The following is a 21,156-nucleotide window of genomic DNA, read 5'->3' as shown; positions in this document are numbered from 1 at the left end:
CATATATAATCGATACATTTATATCTGTTACGACAAGTACAATAATAAAAGAGGTACATGTTCTTAGTGACATCGTTGTTACACCCACTGGCTAGAGTGGAGCTCTAATATTATGAATGAAGCAAGCGATGAGTAACAGAAGTGCGACGGTAATATATGTGTAACAACCAACAACGTTCAACCAATTACGCCTGTATTCAGCTACAAACAATTCATTCCGAATAGAATTAAAAATTTTAATGGGTTAAATTAGTGTGTTGGTTAAATCTTATGTTTATGTAATTAATGAGTCACAAACTATGCTAATTTAATTCCAATGTACCAAATTATTATTATTTTTAACTGGCAACTGAGATTAGAATGAAATACAAATTAAATGCGCTGAGCTGTGACGATCTAGTTTTGTGTCAAAATAAGCATCCTTATTATGCATGCGTGTACATATAAGTTTGCATTTGAATTCTGTTGTATTAAATTATTATTTGGAAATGGCCCAGGATATTGCAAACGGATGTCGTGCGAACGTGGACACGCGGACGCGCTTGCGATCCCGCGGTCGCGAGGGACGCTCGTGGCGTGGCTCGGGTGGTCGTGTTGTAATTGATGTGTGTATGTTTTTGTCGTGCTACGACCGTTCGGTGTTTGCCGCCGCCTCCGGTCAAGTTAGACTAAATTAAATTGTTGTATTTTTCACAACGAAACGACTGCGGTGACCGACTCCTGTTAACGAGGGGGCGGATAATGTCGTTTGGCCAAGCGGCGCTCTTGTATCTGCCGTAAACATGTTTGAAAATTTTGAATTATGACGCTAGGACGTGGACTAATTTTAGAAACCATTTTATTCATCGCTTTTGTTTTTATTATAAAAAAAAAATATTACTCATTTAAGTAATTAATTTAATCAGCAATGAAGTTTACTTAAGCAACCAGGTTTCTTGAAACATGACTTGTGGAGGCGATTACGTCAGGCAATCACAGGTTGCGACCCAATTAGGGTAGGCCAAAAATTGGATATGCGGTGAATAATAATTTTCCCAGTGGAGTAAACTGCGTTGTCCACATTTAAGGTAATTGCCAACAGTTTCGGCTGACGGGCGCCGGTAAACCTGACACTCGCTCCCGCGGGGCCGCCCTTTACAATCCCACTAATAAATGCCGCTTTATCAAATTTTTATTTATTGTTTTATAAATTATTTAACTCAATTTACGGTGTAGCGAAAAAATAAAGTTGCTCTTTGCGGCTCACGTTTGGTTAAACTTATTTGACAACGAGAGTATTGTGTTTAAGTCAATTTAGTGATACTTGTTGATTTGACAATTAATTAACAGTTAAGCTCTATCAAATAGGTATTTTATTAATTACCCTTAATGTATCAGCTCCCATATCAATGATTAAAATCGCAAATATCGATTGAACGAATGAATGAAGCGAAATGTGATCCATTCAAGATCGGACCAGTTATCGATACGGGACAAATCGGTCCCACGCGCGATATTATCGCCCATTGGTTTATTTATTTTGAATATCACATCGATCTCATCCGTGGGATTACGGTGGGATGATTTAATCTTTTCTGATATTTTTTTTATTGAGTTCTACTATCCTCCAAAATCGTTTACTTGATAACAGTCATTTACATTAATGGAAAAAATGCATATGCGTTACTGAAGTAAGATCATTTCTTGAATTAGTAGGTACCTATGCTATTTAAATTTTGTATAAATGATTTTTATGTAAGTGATCGATGGTCTAAATACAATTATATCGCCATATATTACGCGCCACATTATTGAAGTTGAATTGAAGTAGGTTAAGTTCAAAAGAACGTTAAAAATGGTTTCACAAAAAATAAAATCGATGGTTTATACAGAAACCGACACGGGGGAAGCAGGATATGTTGTCACACTCGAGATTTACGGGAGAGACGGGGATGCTGGGGAGGGGACCGCCACTTGGACACGTAGCGGACCGGGCGGAGGCACTTTCTTGTCATTTATATTTGAGTGTGATTTCGTTTGGGATCGTCACAGAACTCCGAAGCGCCTCACTTACTTATATTAGTTACATTATGTTTCCGAATCTTGTTATATTCAATTTCTACCCATTTATTATATTTTATCGTCAGAATTTTAGTACTTTCATTTACTGAGATTAGGATATTGGGAAGTGGAATCGTAAGAACGCTAAAAAATATAATAAATATAGGTAAATTATTGCAAATACCCCAGAAGGACTGATTTTTATTTTCAATTTATATTACGCAATATATGTAATAAATCTTTTAACAGCAATATAAAAATATGCTATCTAAAAACTGTACACGGTAAAACTCGGGTTTTATAGCTAAATTAACAAATGAAAACACAATTTATTCAGAAAATCTATTTACCTAAAATTTTACTGGTACATATTTTAATAACTTTCTAGCGTGTTGCATTTTACAAACATTACTTGTGGGGTACAATTAACAGTCGCCTGTTAATTCAGTCTAGTTTCTAGTGGTGAGCATATCTACATAGAAGTGCGAATTCGTTAAACCGTACATGCTGATTGTAATATGTCACAATTAACAACGTTTGTATTCGGGAATACTAGTCAGTACATCAACGGTAGTCAAAACAACGTCAATACTGACTAGTCATGCAATTGTATTCAAGGGGATAGCAAAGTAATTTAAATAAAGGCACTTAAATCTCCTAATTTCGAAAACTACCAATGAATGGATTAGGACGTTATTTTGGATATTCACAAAACACAAACCATTACCGAAGCACAAAACTTTAATTGAAATATAACAATGTTACAAGTTAAATTAAATAACTGGCTTTTTGTAAGTTTATAAAATTTGTTGGCTTCTGTGCAGTTTTGTTTTTATTTTCCACTACCGGCTCTATCACCGGCGCCGAATACCTAAAATCCCCATTGTTAGCTAGTCGCATGCTTTTTTTGCTCGTTATTACCGGCATAAATATTCAAGAAGAAACAGGCTCGTCCTTTGACAACGAGCCAACGATATTGACGTTATAATGAAATCCGCTATAAACGTCTACGCTTTTACTCTTAAAGTAGGTATGCATATATGTACTTAAAATAATCTTAAAGCCATTTTAACTGAGAGCCAGTAAAATAACTGTGCATTAGTAAACAATCTTTATTAATAAACATACCATAATAATACAGCAACCGTAAAAACCCGTTTTTAGTAAAAATGCGTATTCCCTGGTGAAAACTATTTTTGAATATCGATCGCTCGATTTCGCAACTCAAATATCGGTGAAAACAGCGAAATTGCTAATTTCAAATTAAAATACGAGCGATATAAATTTGGAATCTTTTGGTATTGACCACTCGTTTTCAATAGGGAATATTAGGCAAAGCTCTGCGTAGGTGGCACCTTAGTGGCACATACAGTAAACAAACCACAATGACACATGGCCTACCGCGAAACAAAAAATCTAAATTTCGTTATCTAATCTCTCTATCACTCTTGCATATTCGAGCGATAAAGAGGCAGATAACTAAATTTCGATTTTCGCGTTTACCGGTAGGCCCTTGTTAACAAACCGCTTTGATGCATCAATGTCATATTTTACTGTCTGTGAAAACAGTTTAAGGCACAGTATGTATAAGTTAGTCTATGAATTTGCTGAGTCGGTAGTGCTGCACTCTGGCGGCAAAACGTTGCAGTAATATCCCCTATTGTATTAGCAAAATTCTACATTTTTATTAGTGCAACATTCACAGAAATAGACACATTCACAGAAATAGAGTAACATATAATGTATAAAATTTATAGGGCAGACAATTAACGATGACAAATTTAATTGGAACAAGCAATTAAATGTATGCTTAATTTTGATTTAATGACGCTTAGTGAATTTCATTTAACATAAGAATGTTTCTCTCTCTTGATCTAGTTTTATTACATAGTAACACTACACTTCACAAGAAACCCTAGCAGAATAAAGAATAAAAATGTACTGCAATTTTATAAAGTAAGGTCAAGATTCTAGTCCGCCCGCTTGTTACGGCGCACAGTCTTGAAACTTTGCAATCCTCAAACATACCGAGCTTTAATGAAGATGGCGACCAGGAGGCAGATTTCTGAATTTCGAGCTCTCGATTTCGTCACTGGAAAGTCTGTGGAAAACTGATATACGAGCAATAGATATTGGGAATCTAGTGGTATTGACAACTCGTTCAATTCTATTAGTAGAATTTAAATGCCTAGTAGTGGAGATGTATTGAAGGGAAAATCAAGAAATCGAGCGCTTGAAATTCAATAATCAGCCCTCAGATTAGTTGGTCCCGACTAAAATATTTAACTCATCATTATCGTTATGTTTTTTTTTAATTAAATTACTAAAACTGTCAACGCGAACAGCAATAAGTAACTACTGAACTCAAATATGCACACTGTAAGCTGTAAGGGTCACATTTAAATTCGAGGACGCCTTCAAAATATAATCTATTAAAAACACCGATTTTTCCCCTAGACTTCTCGTTTTGCACTTAATCTTGCCACTTTAGTGAATAATTGAAATCTGCCATAGACTTCTTCTTCTTCCTCGCGTTATCCCGGCATTTTGCCACGGCTCATGGGAGCCTGGGCTCCGCTTGACAACTAATCCCATGAATTGACGTAGGCACTAAGTAGTTTTTGAAAGCGACTTCCATCTGACCTTCCAACCCACAGGGGAAACTAGGCCTTATTGGGATTAGTCCGGTTTCCTCACGATGTTTTCCTTCACCGAAAAGCGACTGGTAAATATTAAATGATATTTCGTACATAAGTTCCGAAAAACTCATTGGTAAGAGCCGGGGTTTGAACCCGCGACCTCCGGATTGCAAGTCGCACGCTCTTACCGCTAGGCCACCAGCGCTTCTCTGAAATCTGCCATAGACAACCAATTTTTTTAAAGTCACCGGTTTTACAGTATCTGTTTGTCACAATTATTGTCACTGGTACATATTTTAAATGAATATAAATGTTTTGTTACAGATGGTGACCAGGACAAAGAAAATCTTCGTAGGAGGGTTATCAGCACCCACAACGCTGGAAGACGTAAAGAATTACTTCGAACAGTTTGGCCCGGTAAGTGAATTTTCTTCCTTTATGTCCTGGTTCAATAAATAGGTTTTTAAAGTTAAAGGTAATGTTGTCTATAGGATATCAAAACGACAAGCAATGATACGAAAACGGGGCTTAAACAATCGCGTATAATTAAGATTTAAAATCACCTCCGATGTTTCGACATCGGCATTGTCCCCGTGATCGCGGGGAAGACTCTTCTGATCGGTCTGCTCAGCAACGGTTGACTTGTTCACTTGACAATTTTTGACACCTGCGACATGTACGCTTTGGTCCTACCTACCATCTACTGTCAAAACTCGTCAAGTAAACAATTCTGCCGTTGTTGTGCATTATTTATTAGCCAGGACAAATCACAGGAATGATCTGTATGTATAACCCCAAAATCCTTTACACGGATCGTCATTTCTATAGTAAAAAAGTTCGGGAAGCCATTGAAATAAAAAACCAACGGGTTTCACTCCGGGAGTGCCGACAGAAGTGAAAACTAATGACTAGTCCAAAATGTCTGCAGCACTATGTATAATTGACCCATCCTCCTTTCTATTGAAAAACTTTAGTTCCGAAATTGCTGGTCAGTGAGTTTGTTTAAAATTCGAAATTCAAATTTGTAGCGTTAATTGTTTAAAATTCGAATAGCAATTGTAAAGTTACCTTGCAGACTTCGCATCTAATTATATTTGGTCATGATATTTTGAGTTTTATTCACCAGTACTAGAGTTCACTTTTATTAGCGATTTCATCAAGATGTAGCTTTATTGAATTATATTTGAGTGATATAAAGTTAGAATGTAACTGTGAAATCCTCGTATTTCAACCCGTACAAGATTAGAACCTTTTTTTATGTAATGTCATTGAGTTTTTCTTTATTGATTGAAATGCCATCTAAATGAGTGGCCATCTAAACGTTACGGTCACGTGAACGCGTTACGCTGTCTCGAGTTTATCATTTTTTCCCCACCTCAAAAAGTGCCCAGCGCCGCTAAAGAAGCTTTCACTTCAAAAAACAATGCAATTTCAATCGGGACGATGGTTTTAGAATCTCATCCACATTGTATCCAATGATTAGTAAATGTAAGCGAAAACGTATACCTATCGCTGGTTCATTCATTTCATTTCATTCTTTTAAAATTATGGCTTCAGCCCATTGGGGCTATTTCGCCAGTGTCAAGGTCGTAGTAGCAGGGTAAAACGATTGAGATTGTACGGTTAGTACAAGACAGTGTACGGTGATAGCTCTTGTAAAGCGATAGCGGGCTTTACAAGAAACACGTGGACAACCGGCCGTTGACTCCAAAATGATGGTTAAACGTGCTTCAAGATAAATTCTCCATTCACTGCACACTACCACATTAGTTTACTGTATAATAGGCTATCGATATAACACTTTAAACAATATTAATGAGCAAAAAACAAAGCAATTGATCCCGACGTGTGCCATCAAGATGGCGCTCGAACCGGAAGTCTCTATCGCTGGTTGAAAAACCAAATATCGTACGGGTGACAACACCAAGTGCGGGTAGTTATAAAAACTCGGGCAGTTAGAAGATGTTGATGTCAACTTTAGCCAGTCTTCTCCAAGACCACGGAGACAAAGCAGTCCTCTAAACGTCGGAGGTACCTAATTTTAAAATTTAATTTAACGCGATTAAGTTCCGTTTTCTCAAACAATAGTGCGTAAAAATCGTCAAATTAAAATCACTTGTTTTGGACGCGCTTCTATATTTGGATAGTGTTCCATCTATCCAATATCTTGGTCCAATGTGTATTTGCGTCTCACATTTTGCTTAATGAGAGAGTGAGATGCAATGCTCATTGTACAAATACATTGGTGAGGTGGAATACCAACCTTAGAAAGTAGTGTGTACATTTTCGTTTCTTGCATTTAGTTTGAAATGTTTGGTAGCGATTCTTATTTTCCGGTGGTGAGTGCCGCCAACTTATTGGAACAAAGACGACATTTATTTTATATACGGTGGCTAAAAAATAACTGAATTCCCGTTGCCAGGGAGATTTTGGGATTATTCTGAGAAACTTTTACTATGGGACCAACCAAACCTGGCAACGGGAATGCAGTTATTTTTTAAGGTGACAGTCCATTTCCAACGACAGCAGCACTACCATTCATTTTACTATGGAAATTGACAATAACACCGACGCGTTCGTACTAGTAGTGCAGCTGCGGTCAGAAATAGAATGTTATCCTTAGCCACCCTGTATAGTTTAAGTTATTACGTATTTGATATTTTTTCTGTATCTCATATGTGTTAGCAAGACGCAGGAATGTTGACATGTTGCGTGAGACATGTCAGCGTCGAGAGCGCAAACTTATGCCAACTTCACTCGCGAAATTTAATTTACATCGAACTTTTTGGAAAAGTGTACTGAATTCGCGCTGTCATGTCTCAGTTGTTATTAGCCAACCCTAATTTTGCCCGTAGCTAAATCATTTCGTGCACATAATATTAAACACGTTACCCTCGAATTAGGCGTGTCTGTCAAAGTCGCAAACTGTGTTATGACTATTTCATGCTCGCTTACTTCGGTCATAATAATAATAAGGATGGATACAATGTCGTGTGTCGTGACTGAAGAAAAGTGTATTTCTCAACAATTTACAACTAATACTACAAGCAGAAGGAGTAGAAAATAGAGTTCCGGTTAATCCAGTTATAATATTAGCTAAAAATTGTTGAGCATTATATTTTTGGTTTTTCGCGACTTCTAGTGTCAAGTAGCGGTACTAATAAATCCGCTACTTGACGCTAGATGTCGACTACGAAATAACCAGCGTTTTAGTAATATAACTGATGTATAGAGTTGGCTCTCTATCTATGCTTCGGTCCCGAAGATAAACAAATCAGATAAAAAAAATCGCGATTGTGTAGTTTTTGTTGGATACCAATAATATAGAACATAATATGATGAATGAAATACTGAGTAAAATATGCAAAAACTGAGAGTTAACGCCGTACAATCCTGTTAAATTCAAAAGTTGCATAACTATATTACCAGTACAAAAATAACATTTACACTGTATTGTTAATGTTGAAGTCAATATCAATTAATACAAAGATGCCGATCAAAGAACGATTTGCTTTGTCTCATCATTGTCTTAGATCGACATTGAATGAGGCTGCCTTCTTAACACCATCGGTCGTCGCTAAAGCGGCACGGCGATGGGCAAAACCGAGCCTTGGTATTTGACATTAAAGTAAATATTCCATTAACGCCTTATCCGCGCCTGCTTGCCTGGAAGTCTGCGATAAGTTGGTCTTTGTCTGGCGGCCGCGCAGCGCAGGTGTCTATCTACAAAAGTTTCGTCGTAATTAGCCCCGTATCCATCGTGGATGCAGACTAAGGGACTTTTCAGAATTCAACATTGGCTACAGCCGGGGAGTCATTGTGCCGGCTCTCAAAGTAATCGGTGCCTGCCAGTCGCCCGCGCCGGCCGATCAAGACCTTCATTACCTATTATTAGAGTTTAGAATAACGAGCCAACGAGTTTTTCGATGTGATTGATGCCGAGCGAAGGAAATATCCTGAGAGAGATAAAAGGAATTTAATGAAGACTTTTAAGAATAATGATTAAGGGAATGGTTATTCCTTTTAGTCGGAGGCCTAATGATGGGGTCTTTTCAATTACTTTCTGCGTCTACGAAATATTGTGTAACCGCAATTAATCTAATTAAACGGGAGGAAGGAAAACCAGCTGGTGTGTACTTAACGGGACGGTGTACATACGAGTAGGTAGAGCTTTAATAAACCGGCTTCTGGATATTTCTTCTAGATACTTCTATTCTGATTTCATTTTTTGTCAAGGCTTCTGAGGTCAATTGTAAATTAGGTCGACCTTGACACGCTGTGTTTACTATCAAAACCAACGCTTATACAAAACGTTACATAACAAGCCTAAAGGGTACTTCCAACGCGGCAAAATAAATTAATACCATTATTACATCCAAGAACGCACACTGAGAATTCTGATTACAAATTAATTCAATAACATTCAAGCCGTGCACTGTGCTCCCAACTCGGCATCATTTCGTAAGGGTGTCACATTTTGAGCAAGTTTAATTAACAATCCAGTCGCTTTTGTAGGTGCCTTCATTAGTGTATTTGTGGATAAACATTGCGCAATGAGCTCAGTAGCTCGGCGCAATCTAGGTGCGTGCGTGTGCGTGGGACCCAGCTACGATACGAGGCGAGGTGGCGTGCCGGCGGCGGCACGACGCGGCACGTGCGGCACCGAGAGCCGGCCCGGTGCGGCCAGCTCCCGACACTACTGGCGATGTGTGCGTGCTCCGTGGCTCCGATGTCTCGATACGGCCCCGGCCCACCCCACGTGCGAGCTTTCCGAATGCAAACTGTCTCAGAATATCAAATGAGCCCCTTAAATACCGAACACAATGACTACGCCCACCTGAAGCAAAGGCCGCGGGTACGCGTGCACGCAACGCCGCCGTAAATGAAAGGAGCACGTTGGGTCGGGACCGAAGGGTGGGTTCAACCCCGGTAACGATTTCCTCCAGATAATGGAGAATTTTCTGATGAAAGCTGCTTGGCAGTGCCCTTTCAAGTATTAGTAGTATTTATGGCCCGATCGGTCGGTGCAACTTTCATTCCCTTCAATAGTGTTCGTTATCGCACGCTTACTATCGGTCGCTTCTAGAGATATTCCCTTGACATCATCCTTCCATAAAATTCCCTCCATTTGGAACTTTTAAGTGGAACTAAGGAGTTAAGCTAAAGAGTTATGGAGATAACGTGCCTTCGGTTTAATCGGCACAGCTGTGGTCCAGTAAAATAAAGACGGTTTCAGCACTATAATACAAAAAGAGGGTGTATTCTCACATTAATATAAATATAGAAGACAATATGTGAAGTTAAAGAAAAAATCATTACGTGTTCCCATCAGTTTGACAGCTAAAGAAAATGGCGAGGAAATACGATGCCAAATATTTTCTAGGAACTGAATTTTAAAGCGTCAACTTTTCCCCGGATCTACGGAGCCATACAACGCCATCTACATTAGTTGTCAAATTATTGTATGACTTTTGTATCATCAATGAATCTTTGGTAATTATTAAGATGACAGAAATAGATTCCCTTGGTTGATTTTAACGGCACCTAAATAAAAAACATTAACAAATCCGTAAAAAAATTTAAGATTTTTAATTGCTTTAATTATGTACGCTAATTATGAGTAGCTTTTCATGTGGCTTTTTAATAGCCGTTAGAAATTATGAATAATATGTGTAAGAAAGACGTTGAAGAAATTAACATTTCTGTAATTTAATAACGAACACGCGCCCTAACCTCGTCTCATAAATTCATTTTGGGTAAATTGTTACACTTATGAAAAGGATCTTCTTAATTACAGTTTACTTTAAGTTGTTTGCCAACAAAATTAAATAGTTTGCTGTTGTTACAACATGCGTCACATTCTTCTAGTATATTGTGTTTCGCATAATAGCTCTAGGTATATTAATTTTTACTCGTTTTTCAGAAGTTTTGAACTTGTTTTAAGCATTCAAGCAGTACCAACTTAGCGTTCAAATTCATTTGGAAGTCGAATGCCGGTTACCGGCTCCGAGATGCTTAAAAATTTATTAGCCGAACGACCGGTGTAATCTCTGCAGACTGCGACGATTAAGTGTTATCTAGCCAAGTTTGTTGTTTGTAATGTTTACCCCAGGGGTCGGGGTGTAGGTGTCATCTCGAAGCGCACCCCGTGTCGCTTGCGTCATTGCTCCCCGAGTCTTCTTGTCTGCCAATCTCAACAGACTCTTAGCCCTCACAAGTTTGCCGCAGATTGCTTACATTTTATTTTTTCTGTTCTCATGAAAATGTATGCCGTCTTTATCTGTCTATCTGCTTCACTAAAACGATCTTATTTAATGTTAAGCGGACAACTTTATACTCAACAATTTTGGATGTGCTGCTTAAATAAAAATATACTTTCTGCGTAACGGGTTTTTCGAGTATCCCTTTGTATTATGATTATATTTAGCGATGCATGATAAATGAGTTATTCTTTTTCATTGAATTATCTATATTATACTTATATTCCATGTCTTAGCTCATTAATATTTCAGTAAAGCAAAGTTATCTATTTACTCTTGACTTTGGTAATAATTAACAAAATTTGCTTTCTTGCAAATTTGGCGCCTCATGTTTGGTTCTAAGCTCAGCTAACGATGAAGTTTCCTAACCAATATAAAGTTAGCGACCGAGCGTTCGCTAAGCGTCGCACGCACAAGAGGGTGTCTTTGAGAAAGTTCCGTTGCATGCTTGATTCGCCATTGTTTTAGCCGTCGAGCGAGTCCAAACTCTGACCGGCTCGCTCCGAGCTCGTACGCAAGCGTGTTGCCTCGTGCTCCGACTTGCACGATTACTTGTTATTATCTTAACTTATGCTCCTTAACTTTGTATGGGCTATCGACATGTTCTCTTGACTGCAACTGCATGCCGGAATTCCGTACACAGTTGCAAATGGCGTAGCAGGTGTTTGTGCGAGTTGCTTTGTTGAGTTTTATGAACAAACTTAAAATGTTTCAGGTGAGAAAACAAGATATCCATGATCAAATATGTTGATGGAGTTATATTATATCACAAATTAACAACTAGCGTCTCTTGGAGAGTCATTGTATTTTTTTAGTTTGCAACTACATAAATATAATATATTATGTATGTTAAAACGTTTAAATGACAAAAATATTTATGATTCATTCAAGAATACTTATGTAGTTCATAAGTATTAACACACAATCTAAAAATAAAAGACAAAATTTCATAAAAACGTACCCGGATACACAGCCTATACATATTCATCCGGATTAGCTATACAACCGCGCAATGCCCTTCCTCGAATCGAACTGTTCCGGTCCGCTTGCGGAATTTTCCGCATCAAACAGATTATTATCAGCTCGATACCCATATTCATGACGTAACAAACTTACATGCAGCGAAAATATCGGCCAATCTCATCAAAAATATTAATGAATATTTATAACAACGGCGACCCGCTTTGGCAAGCCTGTAATATTTGCCTTACAACGTGATGTATTTAATGTTAAATTTAATATAGGTATGTTAATGCTCGAAATGATAAATATTTATATTTACTTAAAAATATACGTGCATTAGGTATAATTATTCCTATTTTCCCGGAAGGACATTTTTTTAAACATATACAATCTTTTAGGCATATCTGTTTCACCTTGCGTTATAAGATGTTGTAGTTAATGTACCTATACTATTATGTCAATTTATACTTTCATATTATACTCAAATATTTACTGAAAGAGATCAGTTAAAGTGTTCAGTTTGCCTTAGTGCTATATTTTGTTGGCAATACATTAAAAAAAAATACTGCGACTTTAAAAATAAACACAATAAACAGAGACGCAAGTAAAATGTTTCTGCATAGCTGTAAGTCATTTATTAATTTTAACCCATTCTGAAAGCAAATTCAATAACATCCTAGCAATTTCCGCTTTCATTTACAGACTAGCACTTAAAAAACAACTGCCGGGAAAAATGTAAACAGATTCAGCTGATAGGTTTATAAAAAACAAATGTAACTGGATCCCTATTCGTCTCTTATCGCTCGCAACACTAACTAAACATAGCTTACTGTCAACAGCATTCGAACTGTAACTGAAGCGGGCCCGGAATTCGGCTTAGCTGTAGCCTACTTCTATAGGTACGATATCATCGCAAACCGTATATCAATCAGTTGTTACAACGCGCCACGGTTGTCGTTTATCTTCGGGTCCGTTCGGATCTGTCTGTCCAGATTCGTGCATTGTTCAGACATTAGCCACGGTTGCTGAAACGGTGGATGTCTAAAATGCCAGTGGCGGAGGCGCACCCCATTGCAACGGCGGTGCATCGAACGGCCGATAGCGCTTCCAATTTCCTGACTTAAATTGCTCTAATTTGGTTATGCGCTGACGGGTGATCGAAGGCTGCTAAAGCCCTGGCCACCAACGACACTCGAGTTGTGGCATGTAATTTGTATAGGCTTTTGCATAACTGTTTTATGTTCGCATGAGTTTGATACTAGGTATAGTACTAAAATGGTATTCTTCGCTTCTATCTTAAGAAACTGCAGAAATTGCAGAAATAAACCTCGTTCCATAAGCAACGAATAACACTTTTTAATAAGAATTGAGTCTACCTACTTAAGTTTTATCGGGCTGCCTCAAAGTTACTTTAAGAAAGAAACTTGAATTTTTTCGATGGCATTATATTAACTTAATGGCGACCTAATTAGAGGTTTTTATGACTCCTACAATCCATAAAGTAGGAAATAAATGCTACAACATTACCGACCTACTTCATGTTATTACCAAAGTTTAGATTTCACAAAACGGATAAGTTAAAAATCTTTCAGCAGTCAGTGCGCTTTAGATACATTTGTGATAGATAACAAACACATAGAATTTCAGTAGCATACTTAATTGTGTTAGAATCAACTCAAACTTACTGCAATGATGATAGAAAACACTGTACTAATTCTAGTGAAACGAACTCAATATACCTATAGTTCGTTTTTTTTTAGCATTAGAAAAAAGGTAAACAATCTTGATGTGTCTTTTAATTGAAAAACACGTTTTAAAAATAAGTCACGGCAAATATGTAACAATTACGAATCTAATACGATCACTTATATTCTTCTGCTTTCATAAGTAATGGTTACTGATTTTTAAAAACCGTTTTTCAAATTAAAGACATGTCAAGATCGCATACCTTCTTTCTAATGCTAAAAAAACGAACTATAACAGATTGATATAATTTTGGGTGAAAGGTGAATGGGAGAGTTAACAGCCCTGATTGATTAAATGTAGCGTCTTTATTTTCTGTAATGATAACAAACATTTAAATTATGCTTCAGATTAAATTAAAATTCAGAAATAAAATGCACTTGCGAAAATGAACTCAAACAGCTCGGGCTCTAATGATTACGAGCACATTTTTCTAAATAGACTTTTCTTTTTTTGCTTTTTCGTTTGCATTGGCATTGAAGCGAGTCGGCTAGCAGGAGTGCCAATATATTAAGCAAATGGCGAACTAATTACGCTCCGAACGATTTTACAGGACCACGTAATGACCCCTTAAGGAACTTCTCTTTTAAAATATGGTTCACTAGGGTGTAATTTAATATTTCCTCCTTCTTGTTTGAAATACTCTTTTAAATCGTTCACATGGCCAGATAGCCATTAGTGGTCTCGTAATAGTCGTAATATGGTTAAAGAAAGATTTATTAAAATTCACCATTTTTTAAAGTTTTCTTTAATGGTTACTTTCGCTGCGAAACATAAATTTGTTGTCGTTAAGGTTTGTTTTGTTAAGTGTAGTTTTCGGGCGTGGATTACGTATTTTAACCAAAACAAGTCACTAAAAGTGCTTTTATTACATTCAAATCCGTCTTGTTCCTCTATTTGCCCAAAAACAAAGAGTTTCGGAAAGTCGCAGCGAAACATTTACATTGTCGTATATTCTGTTGATACAAGAGCTTTCGCCGAGAGAAATAAAATCGGAATGTGGTGGGACAATGATGTAATAGTTTTCTCGGCATTGGGGTGTGGCGGTACTAGAAGAGATTAACTGGAAAAATAGAAACATTATACTAGTATATTTAACATAGTTAGTAGTATTAGTACCTATAATATGATAATACAAGTAATCCCTATTTTATTTTTAAATGTACAATATCAATTTTAATATATATAAATCATAGGGGCCTTGACCCCCGCTCCGGTGTTTTCCTGATGCAGAGGCTGTCCATCGCAATCCTACGCGGCAACGTAGCGAGCGTGATAGGCACCTTTGCGTCGGTTGCAGCCCGGGACGGGTTTCAGTACGTAGTTTATTTTATTTATTTATTTATTTAAACTTTATTGCACAAAGTATATACAAAAATGTACAAATGGCGGACTTAATGCCAAATGGCATATATTTTATACATATTTAGTTTATATTTATATTTAAGTTTAGTTTTTAATTAGTTTTATGTTTAGATTATGTATTTTTAATAGGTATGTGATTGTATATAATACTATAATTAGTACTACTTCATTCTAATGGTATAAATGCGAAAATAGCTCTAGCTGTCTGTCTGTGAACTCTTCGCGCTTGAACTGCTAAACTGATTTAGATGAAATTTTCCATGAAGATATTTTCAGTCCTGGGGAAGGACATATGATAGTTTTCACCCTGGAAACCTTCCTTATGGGGGTGAAAAGGGAGGTGGAATTGGTATATGGATATACCATTTCTACGCAAACGAAGTCATGGGCAGAATCTAGTATATTATTATTGTCACACACTGCTAAAGTAACTCTGTGTCTGTCGGCTCGATTCGGAAAATGAATTAGATTTCTACTAGACTTCAACAAGTTACGATACGGATAATTTGTAAGATAGATATGTCAAATTTGACGTTTCCGCAATTCTGGAGGTCCTCTTGAACGATTTCGACAAGTTATGACTTAGATATCCAAGTCACATCTAGTCGATATCTAATGTAGATCTAGTTGATCTCTAAATCGTCTCAAGATCTTGTGATTATCTCGAAATCCGAATAGGCCTGTGTCTGTTGCCTCTTCACGATTAAACTGCTAAACCGATTGACATGAAATTTGGTACGGAGATAGTTTGAGACTCGGGGAAGGACAGGATAGTTTTTATGAATCCACAGAGATGAAGTTGCGAGCAGAAGCTAGTGAAATATATTCTCAAATGTATTTTGATAGTAATTACTTTACGTTATGATCAATATATTTATCAGAAAGATATCTCCTAAAATGATTAATCCATATACTTAGATCCCTAAAGCCGGTCTTAAAAAACATTTCCACTTTTTTAAAACGTGCCTTAAATTTAGTGAACAAGAGCGCTTAAGCCTTACATTTTCTTGATTCGTCCTAAGTGCGTCCGCACCCGAAGGGGTTGGGTGGGGAGGTACGGATAAACCCTGGGGCGAGCGATTTGTATTAGAAGTCTAGTACTCGTCCTGTTCGTAATTGTCGACGCCCTGGGCTCCGTCGCGATACGTCTGCCATTCGAGGACGTGACGAGAACAGGTCACGGTAACTAAAAGCTTTATTGGGGTTTTCGGATAAATATTGTTAATTTATGGTAGAATGCATATTTCACTATTTTTATTGCCTATTTACCTGTTGTGTATACTTTGTTGTAATGTTGTTAACAGTGCAACGGGGAAGCTACATAGTCGATTGTGTTACAAGAGAGCAAAATTACATATTTGCGGCGTGGGCGTACATTGAATTCTGAGCATAGTGAGAAATTCAAGTGTTAACGACCAATGTGGAATTAATTCTACTATCATGTGACACATACTGCTTTTCAAATCATCTACGAGGAAATTAATATGTTTAAAAAAAAATAGTATGCACGTAATCGATTACAAAGAATTTTTAATCGATTTTTTTGTACCACGTCGGTGGCAAGCAAGCATACGGCCCGCCTGATGGTAAGCAGTCACCGTAGCCTATGGACTATGGATACGAATAATTATGTACATACTATTTTCATATTTCATTGTTTTAGTTTTTTATACCGGCAATAAAATTTTGATCTTCTAGTAGGGAAAAAATAAAGCCCTTTTTTAAATAGGTTATGTAAATGTTTGCAGAATAAAAGTATACATTAGTAGACGATGCGCCTGTGTCGATTGTTTGTTTTTTATTTAATTGTAAGGCTTAGGCCTACTTTTCCTTGAGTAAACTCAGAACACATGATTAATTAAGATGTAAGTAAAGCAATATTTTTTAACATTTATTACATATTTTAGATTGCATTTCTATGTAGTTCAATAAATATATATATTATGTATATATATATATAAGATGTACCTAATGCCGCGGTCTATACAGTCATTCGACGAGGGGCGACGGACCACTACTACTTTTTACACTGTGTTATAATGCTATAAATAAGAAAATAATATATTACATAACTTAAGTAATTGAAAAATAACCATAAAATTAAGACTATAAAAATATTTTTCCCGCAAACTTGTTACAAAGAGGTATCTCAAACGTCTACTCTTTGGAAAACATTCATCGGATCGCAATATCCGACTGGTTAAAAAATCCTTTAAAAGGTTTTCCCAATAAAAAATCTTCCAGTGAAATTTAATAAATACGGTTCACGCATCGACTAGTTCATCCTGTTACAATACTCGGACCCGATGGGACATCATAAGCCGATCATTTGCAAAATAACAAAATAAATTAAAATACGAATCGAGTCCCGGAATTCACTCCCGCCAAAAGCTGCTGTGATGTTGCCCGATTATCTTTTGGTTAATTTTAAGGTACTCAATTATTCAATGTTCGCGCATCACTACGTAGTGTGAATTAAATGGAACACCAAGAGCAACACAATGCTTGACAAATAAGTATGCGTAACATTGCATAATCATGATTTGCACTCCTTACATAGAAGTTTAGTGATTCTGACCTATATCAAATCACAGGGTTAGGAATTAGGAAATGTGTTATACGAATTGAACAATTCATGAAGTTGTTAACTCAAGTTCCGTTATGATTTATTTAAATTTAAGCAAAATTGATAATAACGATAAATATAAAGAACGCGTTTTATTCATTTCATTTAACTTATCCGAACTCCTTAAGAAAGGGTCGCCTTTAAAATGAAAAAATCAACGTAGGCATTTGAATCAGCTCACAACAGAGCGCCCGAGACGTCTTATTCAAAGCTCTTTCAGAATCGAAAGAGGTTGTTTTCACGCGTGTGTGAGGAGATTCCCCAAGTCGACTTTGCGGACTCGATTTTATAAGCTCGCAAAGCTGATTCGCGGCCGGCACAATATTTATTTTATTTTTTCCTATCTGACGTTAACCAAAGTTGTAACGTAATACGTTACATGTTTCATAAAAATCTACCTTAAGAACTAGTACTTACCTAATTAAAATAAAGTAAAGTATTAGCGCGAACCACGACATTTACCCGTTTTTTACCAACTGAGCTGGTCGTGATAATAAATAATTATTTTGCACCGTTTTTCTGCCTACTCATTTATAATTTCCCATACTTAACGTTATAGAACGTTCTAGAACGCGACAAAGTGTTTAAATTCCGCAAAACTCTCATCATCTCGGCCCTATATCACTTTATTGTTCTCGCATTAACTTTCCCTTTTAAAAATACAGGATTTTCATGTGGATGGAACTGTTAAAAAATTCTTAAATTTTGATTGCCTCGTAGAAATCCGCTCGGATTCTACAGAGGGGCTCTTCATTTATTGTTCCCATTTCAAGGGACAATTAGGTATGCTAATTCATTCATTTTATGACGGCTTTGTGGAAAAAATTCTTTGAGAAAAGATCAGTGTTGGGATTTAGGTGGGAGGTTTGGTTTAAGCGGTCGGAGGTGGGGTGGGGCAGGCGCCGCATGGCGAAGGTTGACGTCTCACGCGGCGGGCTGCTTGGGTAATTAATGGATCCTGCGTGGCTCTCAGAGGATCGTTCTACTGCACACAAATTATATGTAGGTAGGTACTTCGAGGACCTCCAAGCTAAGCTAACGCAAATGACATTCCTAACTACGTGGATCAGTATATTTATCCGAACAACTTTAGGACTATCTTCTGTGCGTACTAAAAGCTAGATGAACAACTACCTAAACACATTTAGTTACTTAATCGTTAGTGTGAATGATTGATCGATTAGACAAGGCGAGTAAAACCCATACATATTTCGTTTTGATTAAATTGTTGTTTAGCAAAGTGACAATTAATATACATATAGACTTATCTAATTGTGTATAAACTGATCATAGTTATTAAAACGTTTTGTATTACGATATTTTATAAATAAAACATAAATTCCGACCGCCCCAGGAAAACGTCGAAGCAAGTATGTATTTTGCACCACGCGTCTACCGGGAATATATTATTCTCTTACCATCCGAAGTGGTAATACAAAACGAAGCGACGGGTGTATTGTAACAAGTTTCGGTATGTTTTATAACTTACGCATTATCCTTTCGGCGTGCGAGGCGGGTAAGTGCGAAAAATAACAGAGCGGGCGAGCGGTGACAATTCAAACTGTCAAATAATTCAAGGTGCGGCACGGCGTTTCTCACAATCAGCTAGATCTACGGCCGTTGCGAGCAAGACTCAGTCCGTTCCTTTTTTCCATCATTCGGTTTCTTTATTTCTCGCTTCGCTTTATAAGAGTTCGGCATCTCTGCACGAATTCCCTGGATGAAAAGGTATTTTTCACGCGCGGTACAGAGTGCTGCGCTTCGCGTAGGTACTACCGCTTGCAATCATATAAATGCATTGAGCTATCAAAACATAACAGTTATCTATACTATAATAATAAAAATATAAAAGAAGCGTTAAGCATAATATTATTATATTATAACCGTAATCTTGGCTAAATATTATGTTGTATATGTTTAAGGGCAACAAAAAGAGACTAGTTATCATATCTACGTTTATAACTATGTTATATAAACACATCATTTTATTATTAGGTAGAGGTGAATCCAAAAGCCTATCCAAATTTTTCATACAGGAGAAATTGCCTACTACGATATTTATGACAAAAATTCTTCTCATCAGTGTTAGTTACAGTAGCGTAGCGACCTACATTTTTATAAAAATCTCGTCATAACATGAAGCAGCTCCACATCCCTCACTTACGGCACAATGTTGTAACGTCGTGTTTTATCGTAAAACAAAACAAAAGCAAGCGTACCCAAAGTAATAAAGCTGCTCGATTTCCCCTATTTAGGACTGGCGAGGGGAATTAAAGTTCTTTTTAAGGAAAAGTATACACAGAATGTATCCAGAGTGCGTAATAAGAATTCTCTGGTATCACCGCGAGTAGGGGCGGGATACTTTGACGAAAAAACGATGATGAAGCACGATCATGTCGCTGAGATCCCCGCCTAGCTGACTGACAAATTGTCGAACATTTTTTCGCTAAAATTCCTTTCCTTCGAATCCAATTATTGAGCCTTACCGATAGAACGCTTCGCCGTCTTTGTTGCTAATATACAATTGATTATGATCGGCTGAACAACGCGAGGGAATCGAATTGAGTTCCTTGAAAATCTACACGTTTGTTTTTCATTTTGTTATCAGATTCGTTTTAAGTAAAGTAATTTTCGACACCAATTCATTTAGCCGCAATAGGGATATGTATGGACGTCAAACTATGAATAGGTAAGTACTAAATTTCATCACTTCATCAAGAACTAATCGCTCGTTGGACCACAGCAAAAATTAAGGGTTCCGTATATTTATGCAATAAGACAAACATATTAAGTTTGCTATAAAATAGCTATTCACATATTATTGTGAAACTATTGGAAAGTAATAATTTTTTTATGTATAGGTGTTTATTTCCTTTTATATACTAGCACCTGACAAAATCCTATTAGGCAATATGAACTAAACATGTACATTTTATTACATTTCATACATGGGATGTGCAATTTCGCTCAACTGAGGCTGTCTAAATTGGTTTGTTGTGCAAGCACTAACGCATAGCGAGTGTAAGGACTATGTAAGTAATATGGTATATGCGATTCGGTAATTCTAGATCAGCTTATTGGCTCTTTGTTGCATATTTTCTATGTTATTGAGAACTTGCTCTCAAGTTTACATTGAATACTTAAATCATCACTACGAATAATATAAAACGACGACAGCTCAGCGACACAGCCAACTTTATCATTAAATATAAATATTAATAATGGCGGGTGCTGCCTCTGCAATGCATGCATTACATGACACAGGCATGTATCTGCTCGGTGTATCCCTTACATTTCATTAAAGTGTCAAAAGAATCTCTACGTGTTGGCTTCGGCTCCCTGCACACCTCCCAAATATCCGGAACACCATTGTTCCGTGATGGAAAAGACATTAAATAATAAATATTATAGGACAAATTTACGCCAATCGAACTAGTTCCACAGTAAGCTCAATAAGACAAGTGTCTATATGAAGATGTACATACCTACCTATAATATATAGTTATAACTATTTAAATAC

General features: G+C 36.9%; 1 protein-coding gene across 6 annotated transcripts in view; it reads left to right on the top strand.

Moving 5' to 3' along the window:
• LOC134792767 (RNA-binding protein Musashi homolog Rbp6) overlaps positions 1 to 21,156 on the top strand; it is a 574,739-nt gene that overhangs the window by 367,963 nt on the left and 185,620 nt on the right. For all 6 annotated transcript variants that reach the window (XM_063764094.1, XM_063764092.1, XM_063764093.1 and 3 more), the window contains one exon: positions 5,004 to 5,096. In XM_063764094.1, the coding sequence (XP_063620164.1) occupies positions 5,004 to 5,096 (93 nt within the window). The remainder of the gene's footprint in view (positions 1 to 5,003; positions 5,097 to 21,156) is intronic.

Source organism: Cydia splendana, chromosome 8 (genome assembly GCF_910591565.1).
Source record: "Cydia splendana chromosome 8, ilCydSple1.2, whole genome shotgun sequence".
NCBI classification, from domain to species: Eukaryota; Metazoa; Arthropoda; class Insecta; order Lepidoptera; family Tortricidae; genus Cydia; species Cydia splendana.
This window is presented reverse-complemented; position numbering and strand designations above follow the sequence as displayed.